Raw genomic sequence first — 18711 nt, 5'->3', positions numbered from 1 at the left:
AGTGCAGCTCAGTTTCCACCTCATTTTGTGGGCAGTGAGCACATAGCCTGTCTTCTCTTGAGAGCCATGTCTGCCTACGGCGGCCTTTCTCAATAGCAAGGCTATGCTCCTGAGTCTGTACATAGTCAAAGCTTTCCTTAAGTTTGGGTCAGTAACAGTGGTCAGATATTCTGTATTCTATATATTCTATATAGACTCTCTTTTTATAGATTATTGTTTGCACTGATTTATTTTGTTAATTCTTTCCAAATCTTTCTCTCTCGGTCTCTCGATATTTCTCTCAATGGTCTCTCTCTCTCTCTCTCTCACCCTCTCTCTCTCTCTCTCTCTCTCTCTCTCAGAGCTGTTGAGCTGTCCTGAGCTGCACTCCATCCTCCGTCTGGTTCTGAAGGCAGGAAACTACATGAATGCTGTGAGTATTCATGTTTTCTTTTTTCTCCTCCTTTCTTTTTACCTTTCAGATGAAAGAGAGAGACGTTCTTTATCTGTGTGCACAATGCTGCTGGTGTTGGACTGGGGTGTGGACTGCGGTGTTGGACTGGGGTGTGGACTGGGGTGTTGGACTGGGGTGTTGGACTGGGGTGTGGACTGGGGTGTTGGACTGGGGTGTTGGACTGGGGTGTTGGACTGGGGTGTTGGACTGGGGTGTTGGACAGGGGTGTGGACTGGGGTGTTGGACTGGGGTGTGGACTGGGGTGTTGGACTGGGGTGTTGGACTGGGGTGTTGGACTGGGGTGTTGGACAGGGGTGTGGACTGGGGTGTTGGACTGGGGTGTTGGACTGGGGTGTTGGACTGGGGTGTGGACTGGGGTGTGGACTGGGGTGTGGACTGGGGTGTTGGACTGGGGTGTTGGACTGGGGTGTGGACTGCGGTGTGTTCCAGAGCATCACTCTGACGGCATCTGTGTTTTGTAATGTGTTTGTTTAAGATGTCAGGTTTGTGTGTGACCTCTTTTCACTGACCTACTGTATTTGACCTCAGGGTGGGTACGCAGGCAACGCAGCAGGGTTTCGAATCCCTTCCCTGCTCAAACTGGCCGACACTAAAGCCAACAAACCAGGCATGAACCTCCTGCACTTTGTGGCCATGGTAAGATCTGATCTAGGATCAGGTATCTATTACTCATATACTGTAGCTGTATTCATTATCATCTAAAGTGCCAAACTGATCCTACTGTACTTCAGCACCCCTCGCCCCGACGTCGTCAAATATACACCTTCCTAATATTGAGTTGCACCCCGACCTTTTTTGCCCTCAGAACAGCCTCAATTTGTCAGGGCATGGATTTTACAAGGTGTGGAAAGCGTTCCACAGGGATGCTGGCCCATGTTGACTCCAATGCTTCCCACAGTTGTGTCAAGTTGGCTGGATGTCCTTTGGGTGGTGAATCATTCTTGATACACACAGGAAACTCTTGAGCGTGAAAAACCCAGCAGCACTGCAGTTCATGACACACATCGGTGCGCCTGTCACCTACTACCATACTCCTTTCATAGGCACTTAAAGATTTTGTCTTGCCCGTTCACCCTCTGAATGGCAAACATACACAATCCATGTATCAAGTGTCTCAAGACTTAAAAGTTATTATTTAACCTGTCTCCTCCCCTTCATCTACACTGATTAAAGTGGATTTAACAAGCAACATCATTAAGAGATCATAGCTTTCACCTGGTCAGTCTGTCATGGAAAGAGCAGCTGTTCATAATGTTTTGTATACTCAGTGACCCTTGAAGTGCTTGACTTTAGTTTATCTTTCAGTCAAGACCTACTTATAGCTGTAGCAGTAATATTCCACACATCTAAATTAATTCTCTCCAGATGTAGTTCAAAGACAACAAAATTCATCCCTTTTATTGAAGACTAACAACCATCTGACAGACTGCTCATTTAGTTTCCTTTGGAAAAACTAGATACTTTTTCTTATTTAGCTAAATTGTTCAACTGGCACAGATAAAACAGGTCTTCAAAATCTCTTTCAAACTATTTGTTGTATTTGACCAACCATGAATTCACAATAACCACATCAACACACTGAATCGTGACACAATGCAATGATTCATCCAGAATTATGAGGGCTCACTGTGTGAAACAATAGCTGGATCAGCTCTGTCTCTGTCTCCACAGGAAGCAGTGAAAAAGGACCAGAGTTTACTGTCGTTTCCCGGCCAACTAGGACACGTCGGCCCCGCCTCCAGGTCAGTAAGAGCCAATAATATAGATCCCTCCCAAGATTAGAAATGCTCCCCTTCCTTCCTCATAGGGGACTGGGCAACGTTCAGTTGCCAGACGCTGTCAAACTTTGCAAATAGAAATGCCACAAATAGAGCCAACATGATTCATTGTTCTACATGTCAGAGAGGCATGTTTTTTCTATATTACATAGTTCTATCCGAATGTTCCAAAACATTGCCACACTGAACGCGCCACAGTTCTAATAGTTTGAAAATCTACCTCGTGGCAAAAACAGATATTTGCTTGATCTGCATATAAAGTAAGATTTTCACTTCATTGCTATTAACCAATCCAGTAGATCTGTACTGAATTAGTTAATTAAACGGAGGAAAGAAGGAAGGAAGCAATCGGAAGTGTTCCAACGTGGCCCGTGGTGTTTTGGCTGCTTCTGGGGAGCATATGAGATCCGCAGGCTACACACACACACACACACACACACACACACACACACACACACACACACACACACACCCCTCCAACTGGACTGTATTGTGTTACGGTACTGTCCAGCTGTTAGTGATATAGCTATCCCCTTGTCATGAGCAACATGTCTGTTTCAATATCACGGCTCTGTTGGGTTTGGTTAGCTATGTAGGACCCTTAGATTGAGTCCACAAGTGGCACCCTATTCCCTATATAGTGCACTACCAGAGCTCTAGATATAGTGCACTATAAAGGGAATAGGGTGCCATTTGGGAAACACTCTTACTGTCAGTTACTCTGTGGGTATCGGTGTCTGTATTTATTAAGGATCCCCATTAGCAGCTACCTGGGCTCCAGCAAAATTAAGACAGTTCATACCATTTTAAAAACAGTACAATACATTCAGACTGTGTGCCCTCAGGCTCCTACTCCACTACCACATATATACAGTACAAAATCCATATGTACGTGTGTGTATAGTGTGTATGTTATTGTGTGTTTGTATGCATGTGTCTGTGCCTGTGTTCGTATTGCTTCACAGTCCCCGCTGTTCCATAATGTGTTTTGTTTTAATCTGTTATTTACTGCTTGCATGAGTCACTTGATGTGGAATAGAGTTCCATGTAGTCATGGCTCTATTTAGTACTGTGCGCCCTCTATAGTCTGTTCTGGACTTGGGGACTGTGAAGAGACCTCTTGTGGCATGTCTTGTGGGGTATGCATGGGTGTCCGAGCTGTGTGCCTATAGTTCAGACAGACAGCTCGGTGCATTCAACATGTCAATACCTCTCATAAATACAAGTAGTGATGAAGTCAATCTCTCCTCCACTTTGAGCCAGAAGAGAATGACATGCATATTATTAATATTAGCTCTGTGTACATCCAAGGGCCAGCCTTGTTGCCCTGTTCTTAACCAATTGCAATTTTCCTAAGTCCTTTTTTGTGGAACCTGACCACACGACTGAACAGTACTCTAAGTGCAACAAAACTAGGGCCTTTAGGACCTACTTTGTTGACAGTGCTGTCAAGAAGGTAGAGCAACGCTTTACCATGGACAGACTTCTCCCCATTTTAGCTACTGTTGTATTAATATGTTTTGACCATGACAGTTTACAATCCATGTTAACTCCAAGCAGTTTCATCACCTCAACTTGCTCAATTTCCACATTAGTCATTACGAGACGTAGTTGAGGTTTAGGGTTTAGTGAATGATTTGTCCCAAATACAATGCTTTTAGTTTTAGAAATATTTAGGACTAACTTATTCCTTGCCACCCACTATGAAACTAACTGCAACTCTTTGTTGAGTGTTGCAGCCGTTTCAGTCACTGTAGTAGCTAACATGTATAGTGTTGAGTCACCCGCATACATAGATACACTTTACTCAAAGCCAGTGGCAATTCATTAGTAAAGATTGAAAAATGTAATGGGCCTAGACAGCTGCCTTGGGGAATTCCTGATTATTTTCATTAAAGAACACATGTGTTCTGTTAGACGGGTAACTCTTTATCCACAATATAGCAGGGGGTGTAAAGCCATAACACAAGTTTTTCCAGCAGCAGACTATGATCGACAATGTCAAAGGCCACACTGAAGTCTAACAAAACAGCCCCACAATCATTTTATAATCAATTTCTCTCAGCCAATCAAATCAAATGTTATTAGTCACCGAATACAATGAAGTGAAATGCTTACTTACATGCTCCTAACCAACAATGCAGCTTAATTTAAAAAAAAAAATAAGAATAAGAAATGAAAGGAATAAGTCATTTAAGAGCAGCAGTAAAATAACAATAGCAAGGCTATATACAGGGGGTACCGGTACAGAGCCAAATAATATGGTGGTAGTAAACCCAAAATGGCTTTCTAAATAAAAGTGACTGATCCTACGATTGACTAGAGAAGGCCAGCCAATCTTTGTTCATAAAGTGCAGTGGTGCGTAAGGGTTTTGCAGTTTAAAATAAATCTCAAAGTGCCATGGTAAAGGGTTTCAATTGATCTCAAACACTGAGCGGAAGCGTTCATATATAAAATATCCCATTAAAGGCATAAATGTAGCGGGTACTAGCCTCCTTCTGGCTTCAAAAGAAAAACAGGCCTTATTCCTGAAATAAAATCCCAACTTCAGCTTCAATCTTTTTGTAATTGTTGAATATGCTATTTAAAGGAGGCCGTCATCAATAAAAATTCTAAGGTATTTATGAGGTTACAACCTCAATCTCATTGCCCTGGCAGGTAGTATTAGGGGAAAGGTTGAGATGTCTATTTCTTGCTTTAGAAAGCACCATTAGTTTAGTTTTGTCAGTATTGAGGATAAGCTTCAGTTGACACAAGGTACAGTTGAAGTCGGAAGTTTACAAACACTTAGGTTGGAGTCATTAAAACTAGTTTTTCAACCACTCTACACATTTCTTGTTAACAAACTATAGTTTTGGTAAGTCGATTAGGACATTTACTTTGTGCATGACACAAGTAATTTTTCCAACAATTGTTTACAGACAGATTATTTCACTTCTAATTCACTGTATCACAATTCCAGTGGGTCAGAAGTTTACATACAGTAAGTTGACTGTGCCTTTAAACAGCTTGGAAAATTCCAGAAAATAATGTAATTTAAACAAAGATCGTACTTTTTGGAGAAATGTCCTCTGGTTTGATGAAACAAAAATAGAACTGTTTGGCCATAATGACCATCGTTTAGTTTGGAGGAAAAAGGGGGAGGCTTGCAAGCCGAAGAACACCATCCCAACTGTGAAGCATGGGGGTGGCAGCGTCATGTTGTGGGGGTGCTTTGCTGCAGAAGGGACTGGTGCACTTCACAAAATTGATAGCTTCATGAGGAAGGAAAATGATGTGGTTATATTGAAGCAACATCTCAAGACATCAGTCAGGAAGTTAAAGCTTGGTCGCAAATGGGTCTTCCAAATGGACAATTACCCCAAGCATACTTCAAAGTTGTGGCAAAATGGCTTAAGGACAACAAAGTCAAGGTATTGGAGTAGCCATCACAAAGCCCTGACCTCAATCCTGTAGAACATTTTTTGGCAGAACTGAAAAACCGTGTGCGAGCAAGAAGGCCTACAAACCTGTGTGGAGTGCAATAGAGATTGCATCATCTGTGGATCTGTTAGGGCGGTATGTCAATTGGAGTGGGTCTAGGGTTTCTGGGATAATGGTGTTGTGAGCCATGACCAGCATTTCAAAGTATTTCATGGCTACAGACGTGAGTGCTATGGGTCAGTAGTCATTTAGGCAGGTTTCCTTAGTGTTCTTGTGCACAGGCACTATGGTGGTCTGCTTAAAACATGTTGGTATTACAGACTCAGACAAGGAGAGGTTGAACATTTCAGTGAAGACACCTGCCTGTTGGTCAGCGCATGCTCGCAGTACACGTCCTGGTAATCCTTCTGGCCCTGCGGCCTTGTGAATGTTGAGAGCGTGATCACATAGTTGTCCAGAACAGCTGGTGCTCTCATGCATGTTTCAGTGTTATTTGCCTCGAAATGAGCATAGAAGTAGTTTAGCTCATCTGGTAGGCTTGTGTCACTGGGCAGCTCTCGGCGGTGCTTCCCTTTGTAGTCTGTAATGGTTTGTAAGCCCTGCCACATCTGACGAGCGTCAGAGCCAGTGTAATATGATTCAATCTTAGTCCTGTATTGATGCTTTGCCTGTTTGATGGTTTGTCGGAGGGCATAGTGGTCTTTCTTATAAGCTTCCAGGTTAGAGTCCCGCTCCTTGAAAGCAGCAGCTCTAGCCTTTAGCTCGATGCTGATATTGCCTGTAATCCATGGCTTCTAGTTGGGGTATGTACGTACGGTCACTGTGCACTTATTAAGCCAATGACTGATGTGGTGTATTCCTCAATGCCATCTGTAGATTCCCGGAACATATTCTAGTCTGTGCTAGAAAAACAGTCCTGTAGCTTAGCATCTGCTTCATCTGACCACTTTTTTATTGGCCGAGTCCCTGGTGCTTCCTGCTTTAATTTTTTCTTGTAAGCAGGAACCAGGAGGATATAATTATGATCAGATATGCCAAAGGGTGAGGGAGATCTTTGTACGCATCTCTGTGTATGGAATAAGGTTGGTCTAGAGTTGTTTTTTTTCTCGCTCTGGTTGCACATTTAACATGCTGATAGAAATTTGGTAAAATGGATTTGTTTCCCTGCATTAAAATCCCCAGCCACTAGGAACGTCTCTGGATGAGTGTTTTCCTGTTTGCTTATGGTGGAATACAGCTCATTCAGTGCGGCCTTACTGCCAGCATCAGTCTGTGGTGGTCTGTAGACAGCTACGAAAAATACAGATGAAAACTCTCTAGGTAGATAGTGTGGTCTTTAAGCTTATCATGAGATACTCTACCTCAGGCGAGCAAAACTTTGAGACTTCCTTAGATATCGTGCACCAGCTGTTGTTTACAAATATAAATAGTCTGCCCCCTTGTCTTACCAGAGGCTGCTGTTCTATCCTGCCGATACAGTGTATAACCAGCCAGCTGTATGTAACCAGCCAGCTGTAATGTCGTTGTTCAGCCATGACTCCGTGAAGCATAAGATTTTCATTTTTAATGGCCTGTTGGTAGAATAATCTTCCTCGTAGGTCGTCGATTTTAATTTCCAATGATTACAGGTTAGCTAGTAGAACAGAAGGCAGTGGGGGTTTATTTGATCGCCAACTAATTCTCAGAAGGCAGCCCGAACTCCGTCCTCTTTTTCTCCATCTTCTCTTCACGCAAAGGACAGGGATTTGGGCCTGTTCCCGGGAAAGCAGTATGTCCTTCACGACGGACTCGTTAAATAAAAGCTTCTGCGACAGCCTGCTGGGGCCAAAGGGGAAATCTTGGATGTATTACATTATCTGTTAGAGGAAAATAACAGCTTGATGTAGGTCACAGCTTGGGAACAGCTTTGAGTTATAATCTTAATTAACAGCATCTTCTACAACAAAGATTCCCATATGGTTTGATTTGCCGCACGCTAGTCTCTCACGGATCACAGCAACAGGTTGGGTTGTGGTTTAAAAACCCATGCTTTTATCCAGAGCCATATATTTCGGCCAACTTTTGGTCACAGAAACTCACAGCGATCACTTTACTATCATCTATGAAGGTAGACTCTGCAAAATGACGTTGCCACGAGCAGCACCGGAGATATTGAGATGAGCGAGATGCAACACACAGTATCTGTGCATGTGTACGGGTTTGCTTCATGCTTTTCACACTCTTAGTTGTTACGGTAATGGACCCACTATGCTGTTTACTTTCTGCATCTATCTCATATTGCCCACCTTTAAAGTCATGTAAAGTGATGCATCTCTCTCGTCTCTGTCTTCCTATAGGTTGTGTGAGGAGTCGGTAGTAGAGGATCTCTCCAGGCTCCACAGGCGTGTGGCATCCCTCAGGATCAGTGTCCAGACGGAGGCAGAGATCCAGCAGCTCACACAGCCTTTCCTGGAGGTATGGACCTGAACTAGATTCTAGAACATGGATTTAGAACACACACTGATCTAGAACTCGCACTGACCTAGAAAATATATAATTCTAGATCTACAGCACATCTATGGTGTCTAGTGAAGTGAGAATTTATGAACTCACAAAGAACAAAACTGAAACTCACATGGCTTTGGTTCTTGAGCTTTTGAGTCTCTTCCCTTCATATTCGTCCTCCTTGGTCAAAAAAAACAGTCAGTCTAATCTTGCTATCTCTCTCTCTCTCTTGCGCGCAATCTCTCCATCTCTCCTCCATGTCTCTCGCGCTCGCTCGCACTCGCGCTCTCTCTTTCCTTTCCTTTCTCTCTCTTCTCTCTCCTCTTCTCCATCTCTCTCTCTAGGTGGCAGAGGAGCGTCTGAAGGAAGCAGAGGATGAAGTGGAGGGGATGAGGATGTCCAGTCAGGCTCTGGTCCAGTTCTTCTGTGAGGATGACAGCACTTTTAAACTGGAGGAGGCCTGCAGGGTCTTCCACTCATTCTGCCTTCGCTTCCAAAGAGCCGTACAGGTGAGTCCGACTGTTTTACATCAAGCTGTCTGCATGGGTTCCCACTACGTACATATTGTAATGCCTTTTGGTTGTAATTCAAGGTTAGGGTTGGATTTTAAAATAGGATTTTAAGAAGATAATTTGTAGAACTAGGTTGGGCTTCCGACTTTGCAACTTGGGAAGATATTGACGACCCTCTGCATGACAGCAATATGAGGTAGTGGGATGGATGTGTGGGATGGATGTGTGGGATGGATGAGTGGGATGGATGAGTGGGATGGATGAGTGGGATGGATGAGTGGGATGGATGAGTGGGATGGATGAGTGGGATGGATGAGTGGGATGGATGAGTGGGATGGATGAGTGGGATGGATGAGTGGGATGGAATACCGTAGATGTAGACAGAAGAAAGAAGCGTAGATGCTGTGCTGATAAATGTATACTTGATGTTTCTTCTTTTACCTGAAACTCATTGAACTCGTCCTGTTCCCTCTCAGGAAAACGCTGAGCGGGAACAGAAGGAGCAGAAACGGATGGAGCGTGAGATGGTGGAGAAGCGTCGCTCCGTGGCCGTGTGTACAGGGCTGGACCTGGACCTGGCTGTGGCTACGGGTCGGGTGTCCCCACTGGGAACCCAGGAGAACCAGAATGACCTAGAGAAAACCCTTGAGAACCTGAGCCACACCTGGAGCCGGCGCAGCCTTAGAACCCAGGAGAACCGCAGGCACTCCCACCACCTCCAGAACTACACCTCCGTTCCTATTCAGACATCCCCAGGTTTGGTTAGAAACACATCCCCCCAACTCCACCTTAGCTCCTCCAACCTCCAGACCTCTCCAGGGCTACCCTGCCCCACCTACCCCAACCAGGAGAGACCATCCCTGGGGACCGAGACCAAGACAGAGCCCCTGGTCCGTCAGCACCGACCAGTCCTGGAGACTAAGGGACCAAATCATGAAGGGACAACTCAGACTCAAGTCTCAGAACCGCAACATGAACTGACTTCTAACTTCATTCAAACCCAGTGTGGACATAGATTCAAATTCCCCCAAAACAGGCAGGACACTATTGCCTATGTCACCCAAACCCAACATGGAATATTTAAAAACGTCATTGATAGCCGACATGAACCAACGGCTCGAGTGACTCAAACTCACGATGAACGGACAGTTGATGCCGTCCCTGACCAGTGTGTACTGACCACTAAGTCTATGGCCAGTCCTTATAGACACTCCTCCACTACCACTACTGCCATCCCCAGTGTGAGAAGAAATACCATTGGTCTTAGACACAGGTATGACCTAGAGGGGACTGATCCTACCACTGTTTCTCAGGCGAAACACACAGACACCTCAGTCAGAGATGCAGCGCATCAGGACCCTGACCTCGCTCAGCTAACAGGGTCAACGGTTACTCAGGTGACTCAGCAGCCCTTCGAGAGCCAATCAGAAACATCAATGGCCACCGCCACCCCAGACGGTGTCCAGTCACAATCCCAGGAGGCTAAGGGAGCCAATGAGACCACACCAGGACGTGGTGGTGCCTTGGAGCTGAGGCTTTCACCTGAGAGCGGACCAACCCAGCAGAGGGAAACCGAATCTGTGGAACAGAGCTGGCTGACTCCGAGCCTACCAGAACTGAGCCCACAGCGGGCACAGGAATGCCCAGAGGTCTCCAGCCCTGACAGGGAGAGGGACCGGTCATACCCATGTGTGGGCGAAACCCTTGAGTGCCACACCCTGGTCCGAGGTCTGCATTCCTACGACAACCTATCCCCTCCTCCCACCCCTACCACAACACTCTCCAGAGCCCCACCCAGCCTCTGCTCCAAGTGGAGGAAAGTGAAGCAGGCGGAGACCCCAGGGGCTGGTTCTGGGTCTCCAATGGGGAAAGAGGACTCTCGGGGCGGGGGGAAGTCTCCTGTTGTCCGAGGTGGGGCTAAGCGGGGCTTGGTACCCCGTGCAGGTCTACCGAACAATACTGCTATCCATAGGGTGCGTTTTATTACCAAACCGGAGACACAGACACCCACCGGCCCCGTTCCAAATCCTAATTTACAGACTACACCACGTTCCACTCATCTGGCGTCCCCGTCCGTACCCAGCGTCTCCATACGCTCCTCCCCCATCACACGCCCTACTACTACCCAGACAGAGGTGAAGCGGCGCGGTAGCACCAGGAGTGAGAGGAGCCAGGCTGGGGGTGAGAACCAGCAGCAGACCCCAGGGAAACCCACCATGACCCGCCGGGCATCAGAGAGAGCTGGGCTGGGGCTTGGACCAGAGAGGGAGAGGACTTCTAGCACCAGCACCACTAGTAGTACAGCTACCACCCAGCCAGCCTTTGTCAGAGGCTCTCCTCTCAGGGTCACCAAACGTCTTGCCCCCACCTCCAACTCTGAGACCCAACACTCCTCTCAGCCCCGCTCCACACACAGCCCCTCCTCTGCTACAGCTAAAACCATCCGTACAGCTGTTACAGCTGCGTCCAGGACTAAAACAACCAAGACGAGCCCCAGCACAGATCCCTCTAGAGCTGCTGTCCCTGCCTGCAAAACCCCCACAGCAACACGGATACCTGGGCCTAAAATGGCCCGTCCTGCCTCCTCGCCCATGTGGAAGTGATCGTGGGAGATCATACCACTTTTTCAGTCTTCTGTCCACATGCCTCGGTGTGTTTATGTTTGTGTCCACTGTACATGTATGCGGGTATCAATAAATGACTTGGTGAATTGTATCAGACCTCTCTGTTCTGGAGGGGTAGGCAGTTACTGGTCCATGCAGACTCTATTTAGCTTGTCCAGAATCGATGGGGTGTTTTCACTTGGGTCTGTCTTATTGTAAAGTGCAATTAAGGACGTACGAAGTACCTGCCATACTCGCTCTTGTCTGGCAGGAAGATGACAAAGAACTGCAACTCGAACAAAATGGCTGCCACTACATCACTCTACATTTACCATGTTTTGCAAATGGACAGTAGGTGTACTGTCACTGTAGATATAATTGTCTTCTGTTCTCCACTCTACCTCCATCCACTAGTGTCCTGTCCATGCAACAGGGCACTTCAAGGAGATACTCTAACCACCTCACACCCAACCTGGACTTTGTCAAGCTACTGAAATGGGTGCCTCATTTGTTGTTCAAGAAAATCATTTGTTTAGAATAATTTGCCACTGCGGCCTCCTCTGTGCCTTGGTCTTCCAACAGATCACTCTCATCGACCAGTCTTTTTAGGTTGCATGTTGTATGTTGAAAATGGCGTGTTCGTCTTCAAAGGTTATTTTATTTTATTTTACCTGCATCCCAAATTGCACCCTATTCCCCATATAGTGCACAACCTTTGACCAGGGCCCCCAAACAGCTCTGGTCCAAATGAGTGCACTATGTAGGGAATAATTTCCCTCTGTGTTTCGAGCGGCCATTCTTAGAACTGTATTTCTACACCTGTTGTGCTGTTTCATTAGATGCATGGACCAAACTTAGATTGAATAGATGGAATTTGCCCAATCAGCAATCAATCGGTGTGATATCGAAGTGATTATTGGTAATTGAGCGATTTTATTGGTTATCCTCATCTCGAATGTGCTCTTCATTCTGACGCACTTTAACAAGTGAAGAGGAGACATGTTGCTAGGATACTCACTGTAATATTCTGCTGCTGTTTATATCAAAAAGATCTTAAAATGAACGGCATGAATTGTTATCCATGGCAACATTGTGTGTATTTGTAAATAACGTATCAAATAAAGTTGCTAATCAGACTCGGGGTGTGGTTGTTTGTTTTAGAAATGACGTCACTAAAGGACTTTCTGTTTAAAGACGACAGAGAAGTCGAAGGCAGGTGTTCTTCAATGCACAGCGCTGCTTATTTGTTTTTTCCTGCAGTTACTATCCTCCACAGTCTGAGTTCCCCCAGACATCTGCAGGGTCACGTACTGCTGTGCCCCTCCCGATGCACCCTGTTCCCTACATAGTGCACTACTTTTGATCAGAAACCTATGTGAACCTTATAGTGAATAGCCTGACATTGGTCACGGTATTTTAGACTAGAGACCTGTCTTGATCACCAAGCAGCATCAGGAGACTACTTCCTCCTCCAGAGACAAAGCTGTCCTGCTCTACTAACCAAGCTGCTGGCTCGACATCAGCATCATGAGACTACTTCCTCCTCCAGAGACAAAGCTGTCCTGCTCTACTAACCAAGCTGCTGGCTCGCTATCAGCATCATGAGACTACTTCCTCCTCCAGAGACAAAGCTGTCCTGCTCTACTAACCAAGCTGCTGGCTCGCTATCAGCATCATGAGACTACTTCCTCCTCCAGAGACAAAGCTGTCCTGCTCTACTAACCAAGCTGCTGGCTCGCTATCAGCATCATGAGACTACTTCCTCCTCCAGAGACAAAGCTGTCCTGCTCTACTAACCAAGCTGCTGGCTCGTTATCAGCATCATGACACTACTTCCTCCTCCAGAGACAAAGCTGTCCTGCTCTACTAACACACCATTGTCCTACCATTGTCCTCTTTTCCATCTCCTTTTCTCTCCCTCTCTCCACTGTCTCTCAGCTTCTCTCCTTTTCTCTCCTCCTCTCCATGTCTTGACACAGTCCTCCTCAGGCCTGTAACCGTTGCCATGGTGACACTGCAGGCGTCCTAGAGAATCTCCTTGGAGAATTTGGGTGAGAAGGGTGTGGGTGTAAGAGTCCAGTGGGAGAGCTCTGTTTACAGGCCACAGTGACACGGATGATGCCAGAACCTCCTGGAGGGCAGAGCAACAAACTGGCGCCTCTTTGTCTCCCCTGGTTGTCTGGTGGTTGGTCAGCACTGACCTCTTAACCACTCTCTGTGTCCCAAATTACACCCTACTGTATTCCCTTTATAGTGCACTACTTTTGACCAGGGCAGTGTGCTATATAGGGAAAAGGGTGCCATTTTGGACGTATCCATTGCTTTACCTTGATCAGTGTATAGACGGGAGATGTGACTTCATTGATGAGTCTGCCAGTGGGGGTGGGCTGGTCCATTTTCAGCCCAGTGGGCTTGTTTAACGTATTTCTTTATGCGCAAAACAATAATTATCTGGCTAATACTTGGGTGTGGAAGCTTTTAAGAATAAAATGGACCGGTTTGGGGGCCTTAAGGAAAGAAATGGGCCGGTGTGTTAGAAATGCCAGGCCCGATTTCGGGTCCCAGTCTGCCCCGCTCTGCCAGAGTAGGTCCGACTGAAATAGTGTAAAGTATTCTAAAATGGCTTCCCTTCCTATTCCTTGTCTGCTTGTGATGAAGAGTTACTCACAACCGCTCTGTCACTGTCAACAAACATAAATGGACTTCAATGCAGATGTTGCTCTACAAAGTTTATGAACAGAACTGGCCAATGTACCCTACCCTTAAGTTAAAAGTAACCAGTGAAGGCATGTTAGTCGGTGTCAGTTCTCTCCAGAAGAAAGTGGACAAAGCCGATGAGACATGGTAATTAGTAACACTGTGTAATCTGTGCCGTTTGTAATGGTGTCGGAAAACTGATCGTTTTAGCGATCGGTCAAGGGTCACATTTTTGGGAAATGGAGAGGCCTGTCCGACATCCAACCAAATGATTGATGTATTTAAACAGAGATGTCACACTGAGATTTACATCTCTTTTTCAAGCGAGCCCTGATCAAGAGAGCAGCATACATATCATTGAGCAATATGTAACAATGAATGGAAGTTAAGACAGTGAAAGTGCATAAAAGAGCTTAAAAGAGTAGTCAGTCAGGGTGCAGCACCCGTCCAATACTGGATTTAAAATGATCAATCAGAATAAAATATAAACGCAACATGTAAAGTGTTGATTTCATGAGCTGAAATAAAATATCCCAGACATTTTCCATATGCACAAAAAGCTTATTTCTCTTAACTTTAGTGCAAAAATTTGTTTACATCCCTGTTAGTGAACATTTCTTCTTTGCCAATATAATCCATCCACCTGACAGGTGTGGCATATCAAGAAGCTGATTAAACAGCATGATCATTACACAGGTGCACCTTGTGCTGGGGGGCAATAAAAGGCCTCTCTACTACACAATGCCACAGATATCTCAAGTTTTGAGGGAGCGTGCATTTGGCATGCTGATTGCAGGAATGTTCACCAAAGCTGTTGCCAGATAATTTCATTTGAATTTCTCTACCATAAGCCTCCTCCAACATTGTTTTAGAAAATTTGGCAGTACGTCCAACCGGCCTCACAACTGCAGGCCACGTGTATGGTGTTGTGTGGGTGAGCGGTTTGCTGATGTCAACGTTGTGAATAGAGTGCCCCATGGTGGCGGTGGGGTTATGGTATGGGCAGGCATAAACTATGGACAATGAACAGAATTGCATTTTATGGATGGCAATTTGAATGCACAGAGATACCGTGACGAGATCCTGAGGTCCATTGTCGTGCCATTCATCCACCAGCATCACCCCATGTTTCAGCATGATAATGCACAGCCCCATGTCGCAAGGATCTGTACACAATTCCTGGAAACTGAAAATGTCTCAGTTCTTCCATGGCCTGCATACTCACCAGACATGTCACCCATTGAGCATGTTTGGGATGCTCTGGATCGAAGTGTACGACAGCGTGTTCCAGTTCCCGCCAAAATCCAGCAACTTTGCACAGCCATTGAAGAGGAGTACACAGGCCACAAGCAACAGCCTGATCAACTCGGAGATGTTTCGTGCTGCATGAGGCAAATGGTGGTCACACCAGATACTGACTGGTGTTCTGATCCAAGCTCCTGCTTTTTTTCAAGGTATCTGTGATCAACAGATTCCTATCTGTGTTAACAGTTAACAGTCATGTGAAATCCATAGATTCGGGCCTAATTTATTTATTTCAGTTGACTGATTGCCTTATATGAACTGTAAAATCTTTTATATTGTTAAATGTTGTGTTAATATTTTTGTTCCGTATCATTTTGTGATGAGCCATGCTTGGCTGCCCAATGACTTCTGTTGACTGTAGGCTTACATTTTGGCATGGTCTGACTACTGTTGATTTAGTTGTTGATTTGAGATCTATACATACCGGTTTTATAAAACAATCAAATATATACCAAAATTTGAACGTGCATGTTTAGTGTAAGACACGTTTAAGGTAACGAGCAAGGTTATTTTCTGGGCGAGATCATTATTTATGAAGCATTATGGTTTATAGTGCCATCTAGCGTCCGAATGACTTATCAGCTCTAAATAAGAAGAATAAAAACGACAACTACCATGATGCCTTAATCAACATAGAACGTGGTGGGCGTTTAAGACAGGTCCCCGGATGCAGTTGTGATTGACTGTACACTGCTAAAAAGTTTCGCTCTAGTCGAGAGGTGGTAAGAGAAACAACTTTTTTGAATATAGATACTTCTTGCAAGCCATTGTTATACTTGTATGTATACTAACACTGTGCTAATTGTGGCTGATAGTTACTTATTGTGTTTAGGAAGTAGAAACTTCGAGGAATTCCACATGCTAGTTCCTTAGCTTTCCATCTAGCTGGCTGGCTAGTAACTTATGGGTACGCCCAAAAGTTAACGACCTAGGATAGCAATTTTATTGTTGTCTAATTTACTCAGGCGTTACACTTTATCATAGGTAAATCCTTGTACTTAACTGGTACCTTGCTAATTAAGAAGACTTGAGCAAAAGTTATATAAATAATCAAAACAAAGTCCAGTCAGTGCTCTGCTGCTGAGTTCTGTTTCGCCGGCAGGCTCCAGCCGGTGGACTTTGATTTTGAGACAAAGGTTAGAGGAAACTAAAACTGTCCAGCAGTAACAATCAATCAGACATTTACTCCGCTTCTCCTTCTATTCTCTCTCCCTCTCTTTCCTGCTCTCCTCACTTTCTCTCTCCCCAACCTCTCTCTGGTGCCTCTCTCCCCATCCTCTTTCTGTCCAGCGTCTGCAGCCCGTGTGGTAGGTCGGTGTTAGGAAGGCAACAGGACAGGAGACAGAATGCAGAACGTAAAGTGTGTAGTGGTGGGGGACGGTGCCGTGGGTAAAACATGCCTCCTCATCTCCTACACCACCAACGCTTTCCCTGAGGAGTACATCCCCACCGTGTTCGACAACTACAGCGCCCAGGTGTGTGTGTGTGTGTGTGTGTGTGTGTGTGTTACACGTATGTGTTACACAAATGTTTACACACTTGTGTGTTTGTCACAGATGACGGTTGATGGCCGCATCATCAGCCTCAACCTGTGGGACACAGCCGGACAAGAGGAGTACGACCGCCTCCGCACTCTGTCCTACCCCCAATCCAACGTCTTCGTCATCTGTTTCTCCATCGGGAGTCCTTCCTCCCACGCCAACGTCCGCCACAAGTGGCACCCGGAGGTGTCTCACCACTGCCCCAGCGTGCCCATCCTCCTAGTGGGGACCAAGAGGGACCTGAGGAGTGATGGGGAGACGGTGAAGAAGCTGAAGGAGCAGGGTTTAGCTCCCACCACACAGCAGCAGGGGAACAGCATGGCTAAGCAGATAGGAGCGGTGAAGTACATGGAGTGTTCTGCTCTGACGCAGGAAGGGGTCAGGGAAGTGTTCAGCGAGGCAGTACGGGCCGTGTTGTATCCCGTTACCAAAAAGAATGCCAAGAAGTGTGTACTGTTGTAATGGAGGGACACAGATGGGGAGAAGGAGGGAGAGACAATGACGGCGCAAGGTTGAGTTTGTTGGAGGAGATAGACTCAGCCCCCAGGCCTCTCGGCCCCCTCTGCCTCTCGGCCCCCTCTGTCTCTCGACCCCTTTGCCTTTAAAGACTCTTGATTCAGCTCACTTCTCTCCTTCCTCCAGCCCCTCAAAATCAAATCTGGAACTCAGTCAGTTCCACTGCTTTTTCCCCTAATTCCCCTCTAATCAGGGACTGATTTAGACCTGGGACACCAGGTGGATGATTTCCCTCTAATCAGGGACTGATTTAGACCTGGGACACTTGGTGTGTGCAATTAATTACAAGGTAGAACAGAACCAGTTGTTCGGACCTTTGTAGGGTCAGAGCTGAGTACCCTGGCTCTATTCCTTGTCCTCTGAGTTTAATCCACTTCTAATTCTATCATCACCAAGTTGACTATACCAACAGGGTGCAGATAGCCTCACTCCTCCCAGTCCACTCAAACCTGTGTTAGTGTTATCACTAGATTTTTGTTTATGTTTTGTTGCAATGTTCCAAAGATGCTTCTGCGTAAATAATCGGTCTGTTTTGTTTTGTATGATCCCTTACCATTAAGATGTTTCTTAATATGCCATGTTGGCTGATAGAGCTGGAGAGATGAGCTCTGCCTTAGTAAGAGGTTAATCATGACCTCAATCACAGCCTCTCCAGTCGGTTATTCAGGCTATCCATCAAGGACTGTTGAAAACACACCTGGAAATAGCCAATACGTTTTGGGCATCTTGTTCTGTACGGTTCTCTGCTTTAGCTAGGTGTCCAGTTTACCTTCTTAATGTCCCTTCAGATGGATATTAGACTAATCCAAGTATGATGCAAGGGCCAAAGCAATGGGTTTGTGTGCAGACATTTTAAAATCAATGAATGGATTGGTTGGATGAATGTTGTGAGTTTGTATGATTTAATGCTGACAGGAATGGTGGAATGACGGACATATCAGATTGTCGTTTCTAGTTATTTATGCCAATTACATTTTAATGTGCCTTATTGTAAGATATCTGACGTTTATTGTATCTACCTTATTGATTATTTGCTTTAGATGCCAAAACTGTTAAGTAGCTGTGTGTGTGTGTGTGTGAGAGAGATACTAGAGTTGATTAAACTCCACGTTACATCCTCTCAGAAGAACCAAAGCTTTAAATGAAACCAAAGCTTCTTTATCAAAGTTCCATGAAACCACATTACACAATGTTTCTCCCCTCGGTCTACTCTGACGGATGTAGCCCTATAACTGACATCAGAGAAGTGTTGTGGGTGTTGTGGTGTGAACTTGTGTTCACAGCCCTTGGCGTCTGCCTCTAGAATGCTACAACCTATATAATGCTGGTAAATGGAGGCTGGGGTTTGATTACTGGCTGTGATAACTGACAATAACTATAGCAGGAAATAGGGCTGA

General features: G+C 45.6%; 2 protein-coding genes across 4 annotated transcripts in view; both read left to right on the top strand.

Annotated features, from left to right (window-relative positions):
- Window positions 1–12389, top strand: part of LOC110489150 (FH2 domain-containing protein 1) — a 33643-nt gene extending 21254 nt beyond the window's left edge. For both annotated transcript variants that reach the window (XM_036943334.1, XM_036943335.1), the window contains exons 7-12: window positions 342–412; window positions 983–1090; window positions 2126–2196; window positions 7993–8110; window positions 8485–8649; window positions 9129–12389. In XM_036943334.1, the coding sequence (XP_036799229.1) occupies window positions 342–412; window positions 983–1090; window positions 2126–2196; window positions 7993–8110; window positions 8485–8649; window positions 9129–11255 (2660 nt within the window). In that variant the 3' untranslated portion in view covers window positions 11256–12389. The remainder of the gene's footprint in view (window positions 1–341; window positions 413–982; window positions 1091–2125; window positions 2197–7992; window positions 8111–8484; window positions 8650–9128) is intronic.
- Window positions 12390–15860: 3471 nt separating this feature from the next.
- Window positions 15861–18431, top strand: LOC110489151 (rho-related GTP-binding protein RhoG). 2 transcript variants are annotated; one of them, XM_021561756.2, is made up of 3 exons: window positions 15861–15979; window positions 16548–16732; window positions 16814–18431. In XM_021561756.2, exons 2-3 carry the CDS (start codon window positions 16604–16606, stop codon window positions 17258–17260), a joined length of 576 nt encoding a protein of 191 aa, XP_021417431.1. In that variant the 5' UTR covers window positions 15861–15979; window positions 16548–16603; the 3' UTR covers window positions 17261–18431. The 2 variants fall into 2 exon arrangements, with proteins under 2 accessions (XP_021417431.1, XP_021417432.1); XM_021561757.2 differs by having other exon boundaries at window positions 15871–15979; window positions 16557–16732.
- Window positions 18432–18711: the final 280 nt, after the last annotated feature.

The sequence above is a fragment of the Oncorhynchus mykiss genome, chromosome 14 (genome assembly GCF_013265735.2).
Source record: "Oncorhynchus mykiss isolate Arlee chromosome 14, USDA_OmykA_1.1, whole genome shotgun sequence".
Lineage (NCBI taxonomy): Eukaryota > Metazoa > Chordata > Actinopteri > Salmoniformes > Salmonidae > Oncorhynchus > Oncorhynchus mykiss.
Note: the sequence above shows the minus strand (reverse complement) of the source record. Positions and strands in the feature narration are given on the sequence as shown.

What these genes read in the sequence shown, in the direction of transcription:
- LOC110489151 (XM_021561756.2), top strand. Translation starts at nt 16,604, where the DNA reads ATGCAGAACGTAAAGTGTGTAGTGGTGGGGGACGGTGCCGTGGGTAAA. An exon ending in TCGACAACTACAGCGCCCAG is followed by an intron (nt 16,733 to 16,813) that starts GTGTGTGTGTGT and finishes TGTTTGTCACAG; the next exon opens with ATGACGGTTGATGGCCGCAT.